The following is a 22535-nucleotide window of genomic DNA, read 5'->3' as shown; positions in this document are numbered from 1 at the left end:
TGCTAGAGTTCTCTGGGGGGTAAGGGCAAGGGGTGGGGGGATGAGTCTCCTCTGCAGTAACCTGAGGACCCACAGCCAGAATTGTGTGTGATACCAACCACGAGCGAGCACTCATTTGAGTGAGTGGTTGTAAGATGTGGTAACAGGTCAGCTGTCAACATATAGCAGACAGAACCGAGGTGCTGACTACATGAATGAGTTGTTGATTGTGTGACTGTTTTAGAAGCTAAAAAAGCTTTATGTTCTGTAGCTTGTGGCTTGGGAGGTACAAACCATAGCATGTTAGCAGTGCATAAAGAAAAAGCAACAGTGTGCCCTGTGCTACCCAAGGATAATGCAGGATCACCGTGACTTTACCTGCAAGCCCAGACTCACATGAACTGCATATGGTGGCAGTAGTCACTGTTCATGCTTGCTCTTTCCTATTGAGGGACCCACCTCAAGTACAGTGGCTCCTGGAGTCCCCACTGTTACTTCTTTTTTTCAATTTTTCATGCAGAATCGAGTTGGCTAGACTTTCTGAGGAAAACTCATGGCTGAAAAATGAGCTGCGAAAGATTCAGCAAGAGCTTGAAGCTGCAGAAAGGACAAAGGATGCACAGAGGTAAGGACCCCGGCTCAGTGATTCCTACCTGAACTCCCAGTCTATAGCACCTTTTGATCTTTGTACAGTGAGCTTCGAAGGTATTGCCTTGGAAAGCAGGGAGTGTTGACAAATCCACTCTGTGTTCCAGAAAATCACAAAGAGGTGAGCCATGCTGACCTCTGACGCACCAGCCCTGACAGGCAGGGGAGAGCTTGGACCCCCTTCCAGATGTAGGCAGCCACCTTCCTTCCAGGGTTCTTCCTCTACGGAGCTGCTTCACATCATGCCATGGGGTGGTATTTCTGAAGCACTAAGGGATGCTTCTGGAGCCTTTCTGGAATCTGCTTCTTTATATCCTGATCATTGGTTCCACTTGGTTTCTGGCCCATGGATTTCAGTGGGTTAGGGGAAGAGGTTGGGGAGAGGGGTGGAAGCCTGAGCAATGAGGCAGGAGAGACTGTGTGTGTGGAAGGGGAGGGGCTTTCTGCTTTCACTACCATAGTCTTTTTTTTTTTTAATTTTTATTTATTTATGATAGTCACAGAGAGAGAGAGAGAGAGAGAGGTAGAGACGTAGGCAGAGGGAGAAGCAGGCTCCATGCACCGGGAGCCCGACGTGGGATTCGATCCCGGGTCTCCAGGATCGCGCCCTGGGCCAAAGGCAGGCGCTAAACCGCTGCGCCACCGAGGGATCCCTCACTACCATAGTCTTAGTCTTAGCCAAGAACAGTTGGTTGACTTTTTTTTTTTTTCAACTATGAAGTTCAAGATGATTAAAACATGACATCCAGAGCATGTGCTCAACAAGTGATTGCTATTACATTACAGCAGTTCTGAAATCTAAAAGGTTTTTTCCCCTCTAGAAACCATTGTTTCCTTAGTTTGCTGGCAGGACCCATTTTATAAGAGACCCCAGCTGTAGCCCCAGACAAGGCTGCTGTATCCTATTTATGCTGCTCGGTGTAAATCATCACATGTTTTGCTAGAGAGAGATTGCTGTGTGTAGCTGAGAAATGCCATGGAGGTTCTTACTGTGTGTTCCTCTGGTTCTCAGGGTCGGGGGCCCAACAGGGTAGGAAGCAGCAGTGGTGGAGAACAGTGACAGAGTGGTGGCTCTGGGCTCCCAGGGGCAGGAGTGAGAATCTGTTCTGTGGCTGCAAACCCGAGCCACTACTGTTATGAGGGCAATGATAGGGAAAAAGAAACTGGCTGGTCAGTGATGCTGTAAATTTTGCTTCTTCAACAGGAAGGAAATCGAGGTTTTAAGGAGAGACAAGGAAAAGACCTGCTCTGAAGTAGAAGAACTCAACAAACAGGTCAGGTATTGATACCTGCATGATGCTAACACCGCCCTCCTTCTTTCATTATTTTGAAATAGTGTCAACTTACAAAAAGGAAGGACAGAACATTTTCCTGAAAGATCTGAGAGTGAGTTGCCAGTCCATCAGCCCCTTCCCTGGCTCAGAGTCAGGACATTAACGTGGATGCAGAAGTGCTGTCTGAGCCCGCACCCCATTGAGCTTTGCTACCTATCCCCTCACCTTCAGAATCACATGGCCCCTTCAGTCAGTCCTTGGTTTTTAGGACTAGGCAGTTTTGAAGATTACAAGCAGTTATTTTGTAGGAAGGCCCCCAGTTAGCTTTGTTCCCTTTAGATAATGCCTCTTGGGCATGATTTGTCCCATTCCTAGTGATGCTGGCTTGGATTCCTGGTTAGGTGGTGCTGACTAGGCTTCTTTACTTTTCCCTTTGTAACTGGTGAGTATTGTGTGGGTAGATACTTTGGCATTAGGTAAATACCCTGTTTCCTGTTGAACTCTCATCTCCTTGTTTTAGCATCCTTTGTTTCTTGCTGTAATGGTGGCAGCTGGTAACTAATCTCACCATTCCTTTTATATTTATTGGTATTCTAGTGTAAAGAAGAGCTTTCTCTTCTGTTCACTTATTTATTCATTCCATCATCATGTTACTATCCTAAGTTCCTGTTTTATTCAGTGGGTTAATACATTACCATCAGTATTTATTCTTGTGCTCAAATTGTCCCAGAGTTGGCCAATGAGAGTCCCTTCACAGTGGTTTCTTGGTCCTCCATTTCAGATCCTGATCATTTTTTGAGCACTTCCCTTACTTTCTGGTATCCCAGATATTCCAGGTTCATCTAATACTTTCCCTGCCTCAGTCCTGTAATCAGCTACTTCCCCAAGGAGCCCCTGGTCACCTTTAATATAGAATGGTGTTTAGAGGCCAAGACCTGAGCACCAGGAGTGCCCACTGCTACTGGGCATCAACTTCCTGGCACAGTCAGTGGATAGAGCTAAGTATATGTTGTTATACATACACACTGACATATGGTTTCATTAATATTTATTTATGTATCTCTCTACTGAAAATCATGAATTCAAACCCCATGTATGCAATTCCCACCTAATATCATAAGGATGATCCTAGTTTCTCCTCTTCCATGTTTGTAACTCATATCTCCAGCAGTGAGAGAAGTCTGGTTTCTATCTTCAGGAGATCTACTTACTGTTGATTAATCTCCCTTTACCCCATGCAGAAACACCCTTCTCACTCTGTTTCAGCACTAACCCCACACTGGTCCTCTCTTTGCCCCCATATACAGATGCTTTTCATACTTAGTCTCATTTACTGGCTTTTGGATGAATTATTAAGAAGAAAACACACAAGCTGGGATGATACGTCATTCTTGTTTCTTTTAAATTCTTTTTTTAATTGATATGTTATTGATTGTTGGAGACTCATATAGTTGTAAGAAATATAGAGTAATTCTTTAAATGCTTTGACCAGTTTCCTGCAATGGTAACATTTTTTTAAAGTTTTTATTTTAACTTTAATTTCACTTAGTTAACACACAGTACTATATTAGTTTCAGGTGCACAGTATAGTGATTGTACTTCCATACATCACCCGGTGCTCATCACGACAAGGGAAATCCTTAGTCCCCATTGCCTATTTCCATCCCCCCGCCCACCTTCCCTCTGGTAGCCATGAGTTTACTCTCTGTAGTTGAGAGCTTCTAGATTTGCACCTATCTTTTTTCCCCCAATACTCATTTATTTTTTAAATTCCACATAAGAGTGAAATCATATGGTATTTGTCTTTCTCTGATTGAGTTATTTTGCTTAGCATTATACTTTCTAGCTCCATCCATGTCATTGCAAATGGCAAGATTTCTTTCTTTTTTATGACCAAACAATATTTTATTTATATCTCACATCTTCTTTATCCATTCATCAGTTGATGGACACTTGAACTGTTTCCATAATGTAGCTATTGTAGATAATGCCGCTATAAACATTGGGGTGTATGTATGCCTTTGGATTAGTATTTTTGTATTCTGTGGGTAAATACCTAGTAGGGTGACTACTGGATCATAGAGTAGTTCTATTTTTAACTTTTTAAAGAACCTCCAAAAAATTTTTGGAAGAATGTGCATCCTCACCAACAGTGCATGAGGAGTACCCCTTTCTCCATATCCTTGCCACACTTGTTGTTCCTTGTGTTTTGATTTTAGCTATTCTGACAGGTGTGAGGTGGTATCTCGTAGTTTTGATTTGTATTTCCCTGATGATGAGTGTTTTTTTTCATGTGTCAGCCACCTAGGTGTCTTCTTTAGAAAAATGTCTATTCATGTGGTCTGCCATTTTTAAATTGGAATATCTGGTTTTTTGAGTGTTGAGTTTTATAAGTTCTTTATATTTTGAATACTAACCTTTTATCTGATATGTGATTTGCAGATATCTTCTCCCATTCCATAGGCTGCATTTTAGTTTTGTTGACCGTTTCCTTCACTCTGCAGAAGCTGTTTATTTGGATGTAATCCCAGTAGTTTATTTTTGCATATATTTCCATGCCTCAGGAGACCTATCTAGAAAGAAGTTGCTATAGCCAATGTCAGAAACATTACTGCTTGTGCTCTCCTCTAGGACTTTTGTGGCTTCAGGTCTCACATTTAGGTCTTTAATCCTTTTGAGTATAATTTTGTGTATGGTGAAAGAAAGTGGTCCAGTTTCATTCTTTTGCATGTAGCTGTCCAGTTTTCCCAATGCCGTTTGTTAAAGAGACTGTCTTTTTCCCATTGGATATTCTTTCCTGCTTTGTGGGAAATTAATTGACCATATAGTTGTGGGTTTATTTCTGGGTTTTCTATTCTGTCCCATTGATCTACGTGTCTATTTTTGTACCAATACTATAGTGTTTTGATTATTACAGCTTTGTAATATAACTTGGGAGTCTTGAATTGTGATATTTCCAGCTTTTTTTTTTTAAGATTTTATTTATTTATTCATGAGAGACACAGAGAGAGAGAGGCAGAGACACAGGCAGAGGGAGAAGCAGGCTCCATGCAGGAAGCATGACGCAGGACTCTATCCCGGGTCTCCAGGATCACGCCCTGGGCTGAAGGTGGCGCCAAACTGCTGAGCCACCGAGTCGCCTTATTTCCAGCTATTCTTTTTCAAAGTTACTTTGGCTATTCAAGGTCTTTTGTGATTCCATACAAATTTTAGGGTTGGTATTTTCTTATAAAAAAATGCTGTTGGTATTTTGATAGGGATCGACAGATTGCTTTGGGCAATATAGACATTTTTAACAATATTTGTTCTTCCGATCCATAACCATGGAATGTCTCCATTTCTTTGTCATCTTCAGTTTTTTTTCATCAGTGTTTTATAGTTTTCAGATACAGGTCTTTTACTTCTTTGGTTGGGTTTATTCCTAGGGGGTCTTATTTTTTTTTGGTGTAATTACAAATGGGATGATTCCTTAATGTCTCTCTCTGCTGCTTCATTATTAATCTATAGAAATGCAACAGATTTCTGAATGTTGGTTTTGTATCTTTCAACTTTCCTGAATTCATTTATCAGTTCTAGCAGTTTTTGGTAGAATCTTTTAGGGTTTCCATATATAGTATCATGTTATCTACAAATAATGAAAGTTTTACCTCTTCCTTGCCAATTAAGATATCTTTCATTTCTTTTTCTTGACTTTTTTTTAAAGATTTTATTTATTCATTTATTTATTTGAGAGAGAGAGAGAGTGCGAGAGAGTGGGTGAGCATGCACAGAAGGGAGAACCAGATTCCCTGCTGAGCAGGAAGCCTGATGTGGGCCTCCATCTCAGGACCCTGGGATTGTGATCTGAGCCAAAGGCAGATGCTTAACCGATTGAGCCACTCAGGTGCCCTTTCTTGTCTGATTTCTATGGCTAGGAATTCTAGTGCTATGTTGAATGACACTGGTAAGAATGGACATCCCTATCTTGGTCCTGACCTTAGGGAAAAAGCTCTCAGTTTCCCTCACTGCGGATGATGCTAGCTGTGGGTTTTTTCATCTATGGCCTTTATTATGTTGGGGTGTGTTCCCTGTAAACTTACTTTGTTGAGGGTTTTTAATCATGAATGGGTGTTGCAATTTGTCAAATGCATTTTCTGTATCTATTAAAATGATCATGTGGGGGATGCCTGGGTGGCTCAGCTGTTAAGTGCCTGCCTTCAGCTCAGGGCATGATCCTGGAGTTCCAGGATTGAGTCCCACATGGGGCTCCCTACATGGAACCTGCTTCTCCTTCTGCCTATGTCTCTGCCTCTCTCTCTCTCTCTCTCTCTCTCTCTCTCTCTCCCCTCTGTCGCTCATGAATAATTAAATAAAATCTTTTAAAAAATTAAAATAAAATGATCATGTGGTTCTTATCCTTTCTTATACTTTTTTTTTTAAATTTTTTTATTTATTTATGATAGTCACACATAGAGAGAGAGAGGCAGAGACACAGGCAGAGGGAGAAGCAGGCTCCATGCACCGGGAGCCCGACGTGGGATTCGATCCCGGGTCTCCAGGATCGTGCCCTGGGCCAAAGGCAGGCGCTAAACCGCTGCGCCACCCAGGGATCCCTCCTTTCTTATACTAATGCAATGTGTTACGTAGATTGGTTTGCAAATTTTTTTTTTTTTTTTTTTTTTTTTTTTGCAAATTTTGAACCACCTTGCAACCCAGAAATAAATCCCACTTGATTGTGGTGAATGATTTTTTAATGTATTATTGGGTTCAGTTTTTTGCTAGTTTTTGTTGAGGATCTTTGCATTTGTGTTCATCAGAGAAACAGGCCTATAGTTCTTTTTTGGTGGTGTCTTTATCTGGTTTTGGTATCAAGGTAATACTGGCCTCATAGAATGAATTTAGAAATTTTCCTTCCTTTGTTACTTTTTGGAATAGTTTGAGGAGAATGGGTATTAACTCTTGTTCAAATGTTTGGTAGAATTTACCTGTGAAGCCATCTGGTTCTGGACTTTTGTTTGTTGGGAGATTTTTGATTACTAACTCAGTTTCTTTGCTGGTTATCAGTCTGTTCAAATTTTCTGTTGCTTCCTGTTTCAGTTTTGGTAGTTTATATGTTTCTAGGAATTTATCCATTTCTTCTGGGCTGTCCAATTTGTTAGCATAGAGTTTTTCATAACATTCTTTCATAATTGTATTGTCATCTCTCCTCTCATTTGTGATTTTATGTATTTGGGTCCTTTCTCTTTTCTTTTTGATTAGTCTAGCCAGGAGCTTATCAAATTTATTAATTTTTCAAAGAACCAGCTCCTGGTTTCACTGATCTGTTCTACTGGTTTTTTGTTTGTTTAGTTTCTACATAATTTATTTTTGTTCTAATCTTTTTTTTTTTTTTTTTTTTTATTTATGATAGTCACACACACACATAGAGAGAGAGAGGCAGAGACACAGGCAGAGGGAGAAGCAGGCTCCATGCACCGGGAGCCTGAATTGGGATTCGATCCCGGGTCTCCAGGATCGCGCCCCGGGCCAAAGGCAGGCGCCAAACCGCTGCACCACCCAGGGATCCCCTTTTTGTTCTAATCTTGATTATTTCCTTCCTTCTATTGGTTTTAGGTTTTGTTTGTTCTTTTTCTAGTTCTTTTAGCTATAAGGTTAGATTTTGTATTTGAGGTTTTCTTGTTTCTTGAGGTGGGCCTGTATTGCCATAATTTTCCTTCTTTACTGTATCCCAAAGACTTTGATCCTCTACTGGTAACACTTCATAAAACTGCAGTGTAATATCTGTATTAGTTCACTAGAGCTGACATAACAAAATACCACAATCTGAGTGGCCTACACAACAGAAATTTATTTCCTTACAGTTCTTGGGGTTAGAGGTATAAGGTCAAGGGTTGGCAGGTTAATTTCTTGAGCCTGTCTTTAGATGGCCATCTTCCTGTGTCCTCACATGGCCTTCCCTCTTACACGTCTGTGTTTTTTTTTTTTTACAAGTCTATGTTCTAATCTCTTCTTAATTGGACACTATCATGTTAGATTAGAGCCCACTCATAGGACGTCATTTTCTATTAATCACCTATTTAAAGACCCTGTGTCTAAATAAAGTCATATTCTGAGATACTAGGAGTGCGAACTTCAATATATGACTTGTGGGTGGACAGGAATCAGCCTATAACACATATCATAACCAAGCTATTGATGTTGACACAACATTATGTTGAGTGTCCTTCAGAATGGCCACTGTGTTTGTCTCCTCAGCGCCGTAACAAAACGCGGTTGGCTGGGGGACTTAACAGGAATGCATTGTCTTGCAGTTCTGGAGGCCAGAGGCCAGGACTAGGTGCTGGCTGGCTCTCCCATCTTCCTGACTCGCAGACAGCTCCCTGCTTGCTGCGTCCTCACCTGACCCTTCCCCCGGGGCCACACAGAGGGAGAGATGGTGCTCTGCTTCTCAGAAGGTTACAGTCCTGTCAGGTTAGGACCCTCCCCAGGGAAGCTCACTGAACCCTCATTAGCTCCTGAAAGCCTCATCTCCAAATACAGCCCTACTGGAGGCTTAGGGCTTCAACATAGGAATTTGGAGGGGTCACAGTACAGTCCAGAGCAATCCCTTAGTCCCACCTGCTAGTCCCAAGGCCTGAGGGGATTTTCTCTGATGTTAAGGGCAAGCACCTGGTGTGTCTCAGGAACGTTGGGGGCTCCCCTGAGACCATCACTTGCTAACCCATCAGCCGGCCAGCCAGGTACAGCTCTGGCCTTCATCCTTAGGGGGCACCCCCCACCCCCCTCACCCCCCCCCACCCCAGTTCAGGCTCTGGCCCCTGTTGCCAGTGAGCTTTGAACCAGTTTCCAGGGTGTGGGTTTGCCCTGTGACAACAGTTCTCTGATGGATTCTAGAGAGAGGCTAACTTCAGCTTTACCTGGCCTTTTTCTTAATGGGGAGACCAGAGGCCAGAACTAGTATTATGTTTCTGATTCAGGTTCTGTATGCTCACCGTTAGGATGCAGAGATACAGTGGGTGTTCATCTCCTGTCCTGCCACCTTACCAAATGCAGGCCCTGTTCTCAGGGTGGGCCGTGTTGGGGGCATCTGCCATGTCTGGCTTCTCAGCCCCGCGCTGGCCCCAAGGGGAGTCCCACGGCTCTTCTCTCCCTGTGCCGCCTCTGTCACATAGGCCCCAGGGGGGTTCTGCTGCGGGGACCATCTGGCCTGGCTCTGGGTGTCTGCCTCTGTGGAGAGTGCATGCTGGTCTTGCTTGGACCTTCTCCCTCATGAGGGTCCTTCCTGGGCTGATTGAAGATGAAAAGTTCAGACTGCATTTGCCTGCAGACCAACTTCCTGTGAAACGACCCATCAGGGGCTTTCCTGGGTCATCCCTTTTCCTTTTGGGCTGATTTCTAGGACACACTTGTAAGTGCATTCTAGGTATCCATTTGTTTTCTTTCCCTCAGCTTTTTAATATAAAAAGCTTTACACACATAGAAAAGTTGACATAACCCACACTGGTCAGCCATCATACTACAACCTTAGTTAGATGGTTGGTATTAATACTCTACGTACTTTGGTTAGTTTATACCTGTCTTTGTATCTCCCTGTACTGTGTGTCTGTGTGTGTTTTCAAGCCCATTTGAAAGTAAGTGACAGATAAGTGAGACTGTGCTTCTAAATAGTTCACCGGCATCTTCTACCTAACCACAGTGCTACCGTAACACCTAAGAAACTTAATTATCTGACACTATCCAGTATTCCGACCGTATTTACATCCCTCTATTCAGAAATGTCTTATATGGTAAATTTTTTGGAACTATGATACAGTTGAGGGTGGCTCATTGAACTATCGATGCTCTTCTGGTGACAGGAAACAGCCACTCTGTTGCCCTCACAGAACCTCACAGGTCAGGGGTTCAGATAGGGTATGGGGACAGGTGGCCCACCTCTGCTCCATGTCACTGGGGCTGGGAAGACTGGCAGCTGGTGACCCAGAGGCTGGGGCTGAGGTCCTCTGGGGGCTCCTCCCCTTGGGGCTTGGCTCCTGGATGGAGTGTCCCAAGGGGGCACAGGAGGACCACATGGCAGGCACAAGGCTTCTGCTCTCAGAATCCATTCTGTGCCACCCTTGCTCAGATCCCGCGAGGACAGGCAGAGACATCGGCTCCTCCGGGTGAGTGAGTGCCCAGGAAGGCGATATGGGATGAGAGATCCATCAAGGCCATCTCTGGAAGATATGGCCTACCTGCCTCCATGTGTCTCCAGTCTTTACAACCCAACCTGGAAGCCCTGATCCACCCCACAAGGCTGTGTCTTTGGAGAGACCTGGCCATCCCACGTTCTGGATCTGTCCAACTGTTTCTGGATACTGTTGTTCAGTCTGCTCTTCTTTTCCTTATGCTGCTTATCAGCTGGACCCTGGGCCTTGAGGCCTGCTCAGATTCACAGGTGGCCCGGTAGCACAGACATCCATTTGTTTTAACATGTGACCAGATGACTGCTAGTATCTCATTTTGTCTTCTGCACTAAAACCCAGATGATTACAAGTTAGAATTAAGAAGGTGATGGACACAGACATGGAGAGAGGCACTCCACACCCTCGGTGGGATACCTAAGGGGCATACGGTGGCGCCTGAGCCGAAGCACAGGGAACAGCAGGCCGGCCCCAGATGAGGAACTGCTGGTGGGGAGGGGTGGGGTGGGGCTGTGTCTGTCAAGATGTTCAGTGTCCTACGAGACGAAGCCTGCGGAAGCATCCCAGGTTTAAGGAGGCTAAGAGCCTGCCAGATTGAGGCACTGCCTGAGGGGCAGAAGGGGTGCTCCAGGGGTCATGCCTGGGCTGGTTGACAAAACTGGGATGCGGGTGGCATGGTGTCCTGAAGCCAGACCTACATGACAGTCATGTGAGAACACTCACCTCCTTAGGAAACACATAGTGCAGGGCCATGGCTCAGAAAAGCGCCTTGTGTCTGTGTGTGTGTACACATGTGCATGTACATGCACCTGCTGAGCGCATCCCCACAAAGCATGCGGGGAACCGCTGCAGCTGGGGCGCCTGGGTGCGGGTGTTACAGGTGTTCTCTGTAACAGCCCTGCACCTGGTGTATAAGTCTAAAATTATTTCCAAACAAAGACGAAATATTAAGGTACACAAGAAAATGGACTGAAGGGAAGTTCCATTTCTGGCTCTGAATAACATCAAGGAGAACAAGGTGAACATGTATCAAAACTTAGAATCCACAATAAAGTGTAATAAACACAAGAGAGTTCCATCCCAGACTCGATGGCTGTGAACTTATGATGTGTTGAAAACACCTCTTTACCCTTATTGCTGGGATTTTAAGGACAGGACGAGGGGACAATCTGTTCACGGAGAGAGAAGGAGCAATGATCATGAGAAAAACATGTAGACTCACTAAGCACAGATAATCCACATTGAAACACTTTCAGGGTTACATCATCTGCTTCTCAAATCCTCAAAAACATGATAATGAAATGGTGGTTAGCACAGCGCGGGGACAGTGGCGCGTGTGTGCGGTGCTGGTGGCACTGAAAACCAGTTCGGAGGAGGCCAGGCCACAAACACTGAATGTCCCTGGCATTTTCCCGTGAGAGCCTGGGGGGGCGCGTTGGCTTGTCCACCCAGTGGGCATGTCCTGTGTGTCCACCATCTGCCTGCCAGCGCACTCAGAGAAAGCGGAATACACACCTTAATCACCTGCCCGTGCCCCTGGCCGAAAGCTATGTTTATGTGTTTAAGGACAAAGATCATAGAAGACTTTGAGAAGCTTCATACACTTCAATTAGGTTTTTTCCTTTAAAAGTTTAAAATAATTGGAAATAACCATGAAAAAAATGAGAAAAATATGAAAGGTCTTCAGAGCAGTGGTTTGTATGTTCATGATGTAACCACCTCTCACGGTCCAGATGGGTCTCATTTCCTTGAGCCAGTGGAGCAGTTTCCCATCCTTGGCTGTGGCCGTCTAGGGCCAGGTCTGTCCCGCGTTGGAGGATGCTGGGCTCCCCCACCACTAGAAGCCAGGAGCCATGCTCTTCCCCATGGTGAGAACTGGCACTGCACTGGCTCCACACATAGCCAGATGTTCCTCGAGGAACAAGATTGGCCCTGGTGGGGAGCCACTGGAATGATCTGAATTGAGCTTCCAGTTTAAAAAAATAACTTTGTCACCTGTATTTTAACCCATTTTGCTCCAGAGTCAGAAATGCAAGGATGAAGTATCCCAGCTCAGTCACAAGGTCCTTCAGTTAGAAGAGGAGGCCTCTATCCACCAGGCCCAGGATGAGAAGAACCGTGTCACCATTCAGCTGTTGACACACAGACTGGAGGAGGCCGGGCAGCAGGAGGAGCTACAGGTGAGTCGTCTGAAACATCAGGAGCAGCCTTAAAATGTTTGGAGCTAGACTCATCCCCAGATAAAGAGGGAGATTTAATAAGTATGCACCCTGGAAAATTAGTAGACCAGCTTTTGCAAATCCTCACTATCTAGAGAAACTAGCAGGAAGGAGTTAAACCCTGATGTGAGGAGAATAGACTGATAGACCTCTCTGGAGGACATTTGGGCAAAATATATATCAAGGGCCTTAAGAATGTCAATGTGCTCTGACTTCATAATTCTGCGTATGAGAAGGGCTTTTAGCTGAGCATCATGGAAGGGCTTTTAGCTGGAGTATTTTCATTGCTATGGTATTCAGAATAGCAAAACAATTGGAATCAGCTTGAATCATCAAGAATACTGAATGAGTCAATAAGTTATGGTGCAGTCACTAAAAATCATATTTTCAGATAATGTCATGGGGAAATGTTTGAGATATAATGAGGAAAACACTATATGACATTAAGGCAGTCTTACTGTTAGAAATGCATGTGTGGAGAAGGGGCTGAGGTCACAGCACAATGTCAGGTGTGGTCCTCAGGCTGCTGGCATGATGGGTAATTTACATGTTGTAATTTTTGCCTTTCTGCACATTTCTGAAGTTTCTACGTGAAACATGTATGAGATTAAACATGCTGAGGAGATTTCTTATATTTGTGAAATTGATTTTTTAAAAACAGAGTGAGCAAATCCAAAAACTTGAGCTGGAACTTGAACACATGAATCAGGAATGTCAGAGCCTGAGACTGTCACAGTCACAGCTGAGAGAGACCCTTGAAGAAAGTCAAGACCAGGTGGGTGTGCATGATGGCCGGTGGCTTGGTCTCAGCCAGGAAGAAATTCAACGCCGTGGAGCACTGACAGCACGTTGCCAGGACTGGTCTGGCCCAGAGAGGTTATTGGGCTGGCCTGAGGTTGCACAGCTGGGCACGGAAGTCGAGCGTCGTACCGGGTTGGTCAGGCTATCCAGAGGCAGAGCAGTGCTCTTGGGTGTGCCACCTGTAGAACAGAAGAGCAACGGAGAGCAGCAGGTGGCCTCTGAGGAGAGGGCCATGGCAAATCCAAGGACCCAGGGTGCAGTGGCCCATGGTGAGCAGGCGTGATGCCTGTTACTCTCACATGGGCCACTGTGTGCACAGAAGCCCTGAACTTGCACCCACGTGTGGCTGTGGAGCTCTTGCCTTCTGCTGGCTCCCCTTTCCCAGCATGTATGCACGCAGTGGGCCAGGTTCTCAGGGCTCACGGAGGAGGAGGTGGAGGGCTTGTAGTCTGACATGAATGGCGTGGGCCATTCAAGGACCTTGGGATGCCCTGAGAGCATGAGGTGCAGGGACACGGGACAGGGTGCTGGTCCTTCCTGGGGAAGCAGGAGGTGAGAATGGCAGGTGCTTGACAGCGGGAGGTGCCCTCAGGGCCCAGTGTGGACTCAGATGGGGGGCTCAGGGGGCTGGCGGCTACAGAAAGGGAAGGGGGGGCGTGGGAGAAGTCTCCAAGCCTGGTGTGGGAGGGGCCCCTAGGCTGAGGCCCAGGACCATCCTTCCTTGAGCGTGGCACCTGTGTACCTCCCCCATCTGAGCCTCTTCGCAGGCTCCCCAACTGGCCCCCCGGGCCCCGAGCCTTATGAGGTGCTTCTGGGGGCTCGGATGGGCTCAGCCTTCCCGCTGCAAATAAGTATTCTCCCAGGGATGCTTGAGCATCTGGAGTGCCCCTCCTCTGTCTTTAAGTCTGGAAGGAACCTTGAGAAATTGCCTGGACCAGTTTGAGCTCTCTGAGGCTAGGAGGCAGCCACTGTCAACGGTGGGAGACCCCAAGTCAGGAGTCCTTTGTGACTTAGAAGAGGACCTCCCCCCACCGCACTGATGAAAGTTCACCTGGGGAAGTAAAAGGAGCCTACAGGGAACTTAAGGAGCCTCTGGACAGGCCGTGGTAAGGGGTTGCAGAACAACGTGGGGCAGCCAGGGCTGTTTTGAGGAGAAGGGTCCAGAGACAGAGCAGGTTAGACAGCTATCAGCAGGGGAGTGAGTTGGAGAAGATACTGGCTCAGGGGAGGGTGTGGGGAGCAGGGTGCTGTGCATTTCACACACCCCTGGGGGTCCCCATGTTGGTTCTGAGCTGCAGCGTATCATCACGCCACCCCCAAACTGGGCAGCTCGTAGCACCGCTTACCCTTCTCCTTCAGGGCTGTGGGCTCACTGGCTGTTTTCACCTGGTGGCTCGGGTTGCTATTGCAGTCTAGGGGGGGTGGGGCGGGTGTCACCTGAAGGCACAGCTGGGTCAGGTCGCAGAGCCTGTCCTTCATGTTGGCCGGTGCATGGGGGCCCAGTGGTGCTGTCAGCAGGAGCACCCACACCTGGCCTCACGGTGGCAGGGGGCACTCGGAGCACAGCACTGAAGCTCTGACAGGAGAGGCCACCAGATGTCCTTAGAGGAACAGCTGCCAGGCTCACAGCATTACAGAGCATCACCACCACCACCACCCCCGCCCCGTGTTCTTTCGGTCCAGCTTGGATTCAGGGGGAGAGCAAAGAGCCTCTCTATGGGGAGAGGACACAGTCCTCACCCGTCCACATGGGGAGGGCACAGAGCTCACCTGTCCATGGCAGGGGGGGCACACAGCCCTCACCTGTCCACTGGGGGGGTGGGGAGCACAGCCCTCACCTGTCCATGGGGGAGGTGAGGGTCTCAGCTTTACTAATATCAAGACACCTGTTTCACGTCCGTGCCTCTGAAAAGTCTTCAGTGTCTGTGGATGAAGACTAGGTGTCTCTGAGAGTGTGTCCTGGTCGTCTGACCTTATAGGTCATCACATGGCACTTTCCCAGAAGAGCCCGGGAGTGGTTCTGAAGACTGTGTGCCGTGTGCCACTCTGGGATGACCCTGTCCTCGGAATAGCCACACAGTACGGTGATGACATGGTCCCTGAGACGGCCCCTTGGGGACACGGGGACACAGTGAGCTGAGGCCTGTGAGCTTGCTCTTGCCCCTGAGTGGCCAGAGCTGGTACCCTCCCCATCCCTCTGACCCTTGCCTTGGGTGTGACTCTTGACAGAGTCAAGACTGCCATCTGTGGGGCCACAGGGGTGTGTGAGGGTTGACATGGCCAGGGAGGGTGCCAAGGAAGTCCTGTGTGTTCTAGGGGAAGCCTCCAGAACCAAAGAGATTTAAGTGGTGTTCCGTAGAAGGACTGGCTGAATTACGTACGGTTCAGTAAAAATGGTCCCGCACGGCACCACTGCAGGGAAGCCTTCTGCCCCGTGGCTGGTGGGCAGGGTGCTGGGGTCCCTCCGGCCTCCACCGCGTCCTGGTTGCCCCCCTGTGGCCCTGGCCCCGTCTCAGGAGTGTGAGTTCTCTGCCCCAGGGACAGTCACCACGCATGACTGTGAGTGGGCGGTGGTTAAATGGACCCAGCCACCAGAGCACCATCCTCCTGGGCCGTGGAGGCACAGCATCACCTCTCGGGGCGCCTGTGCAGAGGCGCTGGGCCGGCGGGGTTGGGATGAATGGCTTCTTCCCACATTGGGCCGCAGGGGCAGGGACCTGTGCGTGCGCTCCGGCTGTTAGCTGCGGTGAGCGTGGGGTGTCACCTGCCTGCTGTGTCGCCACGGCGGCATGATCTTGGGCTTCTCCCCGGCGCAGCTGCATGCTGCCCACCTGGGGCCAAGGTGGCGTGGTGTCCGCACCCCGGGGAGGCTGCGCAGTTGCAGGAGCTGGTGCAGCAGCTGGGGCCTTGGGACCGTGTGGCTGGCTCGCAGCGGCTGCTGCAAGAGGAGTGGCAGGTAGCTCCGCAGCTCCATAAGGAGTGTGTCCTGCAGGAGGAGAGGGGGAGGCGGATGAGTGGGGACCAGGCCCTGAGGCCCTTCTCCCCGGCATGGGGTGATGAGGTAGGGCATCTGGCCACTCAGCCAGGAGCTGCCTCCCAGCTCCCAGAGGTCGGGTCGTACAGCTACCAGGGGTTCCCGATTCCAGTCTGAACAGTGTGGGACGGATGAGGGAGGGGTGGCAAGCCCGTTGGGGAGGGTGTCACCCACCCACTTGGACAACGATGAGCCAGTTGACCCGAAGGGCGTCTCCAGCAGGGGCTGCCCGTGCCTGTGGAGGCCACGTGGCTAATGGTTAGGGACCACACGCTCCCTCTGTTGACAGTGCCAGAAATGTGATGATGTAGAGGCCTAGATTAAAGCTGTGGGTGAGGTCCTATGTCGCCCTGGGGGAGTGCAGGCCCCATCTGCCAATTCTCCCAATTTCAAAGGAAAGCCAGAAACTAAGTTTTTACGTGAACACTTCCAGTTTACAAATGATGCATCTAATTTAAAGAGAATCTTAAACCATTTTGCAGAATGGAAAAAAACCTACCCACAGGCACACACGAGGACTGCAGAAGTTGTTTATTGGGTGCACACAGGTCTGGGGTATGGAGATACAGAAATGAACACATTTGGCAGAAGCCGGTGCCCTCCTGAGCCTACATTCCAGTGGTGGTAGGAAGACAAATGAAAACGAGTCATGAGGATAGCCTGTCAGATGGTGGTGAGGACGCCTTGCAGTTTTTAATGGGGGGCCAGAGAAGGCCTCACCAATGTGTTCCTTGAGCCAAGACCTGAGGAGTTGAGGGAGTGAGCCATCCACTTACCTGGGGAGAGTGCTTGAGAGGTGGAAGGAGCAGCATGTGCAAAGGCCCTGAGATGGGCTTGTACTTGGCATGTTTAAGGATAGTGAGGATGAGGGGGAGGCAGGAGGAGGTGGTGGGACAAGAGGCCACTGAAGAGTCACACACATCACACACAAGAGTCTAGGCATCTAGAGACCTAGAAACAGTCATTGCCTTAAAGGGGAGCAGGACTGTGCGGCTCAGGTTAGGGACCACAGTTGGGATCCAGGCCTCACCACCTCCCAGCTGAGCAAGCCTGACCAGCTCCTCAGCCGCTCTCTGCTTCAGTTTCCTCATCTGTAAATGGCGGGTGCCAGTGGTCCCCACCTCGGAGCATTCGTGTGAGGCATCAGCGAGTTAGCACATCTGAAGTGCTTGAATAGCCTGGCACGCGTGCACTGTACGTCGGGGTGTCAGACTGAGAAAGTGCCCCCTGAAATGTCACAGTGCAGTTCCTGAGGAAGCAGCAGGCAGGAGGGTACAGAGGCCAGAGCCTGAGGTTGGGGCTGGGGGGCCTCCATGGGGAAGAAATGGAGCCAGCCTTGAAAGGCAGGCAAGATTCGATGGTTGTGAAGCACACATTCTCTGGAAGAATAATAATCCTCCAGCATTGTGCAAAAATGTTAGGAGATAAGACCAGCCATGATAGAATATTGACCAAACGGGGAAATTTAACCAGAAATCCTTTAGAAGTACGCAGGAACACATTTGGGGAAACACACTTTGGAGCCATTGATTAAATTCCCAGAAAAGCAGGGGTGCCTGGGTGACCCAGTGGGTTGAGCATTGGCCTGCGGCTCAGGTCACGATTGCGGGGTCCTGGAATCAAGCTCCCTGTCCCTGTCACTCCCTCCCCGTGCTCTCTTGCTGTTTCTCTCTCAAATAAATAAATTCAAATTAGAAAGAAATTGCCAGGAAAGCAGTCCGCTGATTCCCCTTGAACTACAGAGTACGGTCAGCCCTGTGGCTTGTGGCAGGACATTCTTTGTTTCTCTTTCCAAATGAAGGGTTATCCCCAGTCCCTCCCAGATTTGTACGTTTTAGGTAATTTCCATTCTGAAGTAAGCAAGCCTGAGATGATTCTTTCTGGAATGTAAACTGTTGATCTGTAACCTCTTTTGGCAGGAGGAACGTGAAAAGGAGCTTAAAGACACCAAAGAGCACCTAGAAGAGGTGGGAATAGTTCTGAAGAATGTGGAAATGCTCCTACAAGAAAAAGTGGCCCAGCTGAAAGAGCAGGTCAGTGGTAGACATCTGTCACTGCCACGTGCACTGAACTTTTTCCTTTTGTGGTTGTTCAAGGAGCTCTTCTGGGGTGAGATTGTCCTCACAGAACACAGGGAACACTGACTACAACCTGCAGCTCCATCTAAACTCTGAGAATCTGAAAATACAGATTTCTTTTTTTAGAAAATTAACAGTTGAAAGTAACAGAAAAATTGATTTTGTTAAATACACACCCTATGCTATATTTGTACATTGTGTTTATTTTGTTTTGGGGATTCTTTAGGGTGCATTTAAGAGGCGTTCACACAGACTTCTGTCATTCATTCAGTCACTGGGCAGATACTGGCTGAGTGCCTGTTATGCATCACAGCATTTATTGTCCTAGGAAGATTGACATTCTGGAGATGGAGACAGACCGTAGCAAGATGAAGGACCTCAGGTGGTGAGAAATGCTCACCCTGAAGGAGAGAAGATAGATGGTGGTGGATGGGAAGTGGTGGGGGTGGCCAGGGACCGCCCCCTTCAGATGAGGTGGGAGCAGACACCAGGAACAGCCATGGAGGGTCTGGCTGAGGCCAGGTTCACTTTTTGGGAGGGATGAGTGCTGCTTGGGTGTGTCTGTCCCATCCCGTGTGGGGCTGAACGCCTCAGCGCCTCCAGTCGATGGGACGGCCATAAAAAGGCACTGTGTCTCCATGTGTATTGGGGAACATGCCGGAAGCTCAGAGGAGGGCATCCCGGCAGAGGAGTGGTACAGGCACATGTCCTCGGGTGGGGCCCCAAGTGCAGCACTCAGGCAGGGGCTGCGGAGTTGCAGCTCCTGTGAGCTGGCTGGCAGACAGGCTCCTTCCAGGTCAGGAGTTTGCTTTTATTTTAGTTGCAGTTAGAAGCAATCCTTTAAGCAAGAGCATGATATGTATGATCTGTGTTCTTAAATGAACCACTCTAGGGGACAAAGGCACATGTGGGCTGCTATAGGGAGCAGAGACCAAACAAGGAGGCCCTAGCTGTTGTGCTCCAGAAAGATTACAATCTCCTTGGGCTGCAAAAAACCAGCAGCTGAGCAGCCAGCGCAATGGCGCCGGGAGGGGAGGAAAGCTGCAGACAAGCAGGAGCACACAAGAGGCTCAGATGAACACCAGCTGCTGAACACCAGCTGCTCCAGCAGCATTCTCCTCAGACCTGGAAGGAATCAAGTGTGCAAATCTGTAGAAATATGTTTATTACAGTAATCAAGTGTGTTAGAGGGCTCCTGAGCTGAGCTCAAATAGCATGAAACACCTGTGACCCTCTTGTTCTCAGTGGGAGTCCCCTCCCACTCATTGACCATCTTCCTGGCTTTGCAGCTCCCTCCCCACCGTCCACTGACTTCTCTGGTGGCCCTGGCCCGGTGTCCCAGACTCTCAGTGCCCCCAGATTTGTACATTTTAGCTGACCCTGACCCTACAGTCATTGTCTGGCCGGCCCCTCGCTGTGCTTCCTCTTGCCTGCACAGCCTCCATCCTGCTTGGGTCCTTTGGCTCCGGCACACCTGGCCCTGTGCCGTCCAGGCCCAGTGCTCCCAGAGCTAGCCGGCGTCATAGTGGAGGGAGCCAGCCACCTGGCCTGTGTGTATGCCCCTGGGCCCAGGCCCTCCCCTCAGGGGCCCTCACTGCCCCCTGAACCTCAAGCTTAAGGGGCCTGGCCCTGCCTCTGCCCCCTTTACAGAAGTACCCGCAACGGCTTGTCTGCACACCCTCACCGCCTTCCCATACGCCCACCCATGCCATTGGCTCAGGTCCAAGCCATGGAGGCTGTGGTAGATGTGTCCCCCACCGTGTCCCCAGAGGGCCCGTCAGTTCAGCCTTAGGAAGGGACGTGAACCCCGCACCACAGTCCCACCTTCCTCTTCTGTGCTCTGTTCCCGGTGCAGGCGTGACAGCAGTGCTTTCCCAGCGTGACTGAGGGGCTGGCTCCTCTACCCTCCAGCCCTCCCACAGCTCGCAGGGACAAGGCAGAGGGGCCTCCAGGCTCTCGTCCCCTCCCCTTGGTGCCCAGCCAGCGTGGCGGCTCTGACTTCCTGTCAGTGGCCTCCGGCACCATGCCCCCAGCCACAGGCCTCTGGACATTCCCGCCCCCCAGCCTGGCCAGCCTCTCTTTGCCTGGCCAGCCTCAGCACTCCTCCCGCTTTACTCAGATCTCTGTTCACATGTCAAGAGAGAAGCCTTCCCTGTTCACCCCAACAAGAGTAGGGACTCCCTCCTCTGCTCTCTATCCCCTCCCAGTGAAACCAGTAACCAGAGTTAATAGGACTGCTAAGCGTGTAGCTGTAACTTTTCACCCAGACCTCTTTTGTTCTTATGTAAACAACCTGACCCCTCTCCTTGGGGGAGGCAGGTCTGGGTCTTACCCTCCCATCTCCCATCTCCCCCTCCCTCCCCGTTTAGCTTGCTCTCCTTTCTTGCCACGCACTCCCTCAGTGATAATCTTTGCTGCACATCGAACAGGCAGACTCAGACCCGGTTACACAGTCCTCCTAGCACTTGTCTCGCCTCGACACCCATATTTGTTTCTGGTCTGTCTGCTTCCGTCTCCTGCAGGCAGGGCCACCTCGAGGCGCTGGCATTACTTGTTGAATGAATACATGCAGTATTGACTTCCCAAGGCCCTTGTATCTTGAGCAAAGGCTCATAACTAGAGCAGCCTTGTATCCGCATCACTGTGGCTGTCATGTCTGTGGGGACTGGTCTCCACACTCAGGGCTTTGAGGGTGGATGCGGTGCCGCTATGCATCCCGGGTCACTCGGTGGGTCTGCTGAGCACACTGAGATGAATCAGAATGACATGTCTTACGTTTTGACATTATGCTGGATAGTCCTTTTTAAGGTTGGTGATTTTGGTTTATTTATATCTTCATTTCATGGTAAAATCAACTCTTACACAGTTGAGTTCAATGTTCTCTACCACATAGTTCGTCAGATTCTCCATTTCCTCTTTCATGCCAGGGTAACAAATTGTCATTACACCCAGTGTTTGTCTCGGATGTGTAACAACCTGATGCTGGTCTGAGCACAGGTGGAAGCGGGGGAGGGAGGCAGGCTCCCATGCAGTGTTTCTGTAGTAGATTCACGGGAAAGTCTGGTTCTTTCCTTTCTAGTTTGAAAAGAACACAAAATCGGATTTGCTGCTCAAGGAGCTCTATGTGGAAAATGCGCACCTGACAAAGGCACTTCAGGTCACTGAAGAGAAGCTACGAGGTGCTGAGAAGAAAAACCGCATCCTGGAAGAAAAAGTTAGAGCTCTCAACAGACTTGTCAGTATGCTTGCTTCAGCTTCCCTCTCTGTGTGATGGTTGCTTGCTTTCCGGGAGCTCATTTCGAAAGAACATCTTTTAAAATTAAGCCACCATGGTGCCATAATTTTCTAATGTTCATTGGCTGTGTACTGGACATAGGACGTTTCTGAGTCTTTGTTCACCTCATACACATTGAAATATGTCTGTTGTGCCAGATGCTCAGGAAATAGTCGTGCCGGAAAAGTCTACATTTTTATTAGTGGTCCTGGGTAATTTCTGTAGGTAAAGTTCCCAGTTTTGCTACCAGTGGGTGAAACCCGTTATGGAAGGGTGAAAAGAAAATGGTAAAATCAGCGTTAATGTTGTACTCCTGACCTTAGCTGCAGAGTGTAAAATGGAAAATCAGTGCTCTGGACAGTGTCACCCTTTCACCATTACTGCTGTGGCTTTAGATCATTAGCATTCTCTATCTGGGTTGGTACAGACCTTCTAGAAGGACTACTCGCTGTGACTGTCAACCCTGCTCCACCACAGGAGGATGTTTAGAGAGTGCTTACTGTAGGTCTGTGGACTCAGGGACGATTATATATATTGCAAATGCAATCTTTTCCTCAATGAAATGTCATCACACTGGAAATTGTACTATATGTAAAGAAAAAAAACTATAGTTTTATATCCAAAATATATATATAAGTTATGGTCATTTGGTTTATGAGAATAAACTACTGTACTATGAAGAGTCACTGTATTAACAAAAACTTTTCTATTAAAATTGTTTTACCTTCTGAGTTTTTTTTATTAAATCTTTCAAATAGAAAAATAGTTTTATAAAAACACTCCTGTGCCTATGAATTAGATGTATTAAAATAAAAAAAATTAATGTATTAAAATCTTTCTGCTACATTATAGCTAGAGGTGCAGACCCTGTTGCGTTTGTTGCTCTCAGCCTCCTCCCCCTTCCTGGAGGCAGCCACTCCCCTTCTGTCTGTACATTTATTATATGTGCTCGTATGAGAAGAACTTTAAAGCACCATGGAAAGGCACAGAAGACTGGAATGGGGTACCTGGCTGTTTCAGTTGGTAAAGCATACAACTCTCAATCTAGGGGTTATGAGTTCAAGCCTCA

At 48.3% G+C, this 22535-nt stretch overlaps 1 protein-coding gene across 1 annotated transcript in view; it reads left to right on the top strand.

Annotated features, from left to right (window-relative positions):
- Nucleotides 1-22194, top strand: part of NINL (ninein like) — a 147752-nt gene extending 125558 nt beyond the window's left edge. Inside the window, exons 19-24 of the mRNA XM_055321620.1 lie at nt 500-604; nt 1832-1901; nt 12082-12240; nt 12941-13054; nt 18034-18147; nt 21272-22194. Coding sequence (XP_055177595.1) covers nt 500-604; nt 1832-1901; nt 12082-12240; nt 12941-13054; nt 18034-18147; nt 21272-21463 — 754 coding nt within the window. The 3' untranslated portion in view covers nt 21464-22194. The remainder of the gene's footprint in view (nt 1-499; nt 605-1831; nt 1902-12081; nt 12241-12940; nt 13055-18033; nt 18148-21271) is intronic.
- Nucleotides 22195-22535: the final 341 nt, after the last annotated feature.

Source organism: Nyctereutes procyonoides, unplaced genomic scaffold (assembly GCF_905146905.1).
Source record: "Nyctereutes procyonoides isolate TBG_1078 unplaced genomic scaffold, NYPRO_anot_genome, whole genome shotgun sequence".
Taxonomy (NCBI): Eukaryota; Metazoa; Chordata; class Mammalia; order Carnivora; family Canidae; genus Nyctereutes; species Nyctereutes procyonoides.
This window is presented reverse-complemented; position numbering and strand designations above follow the sequence as displayed.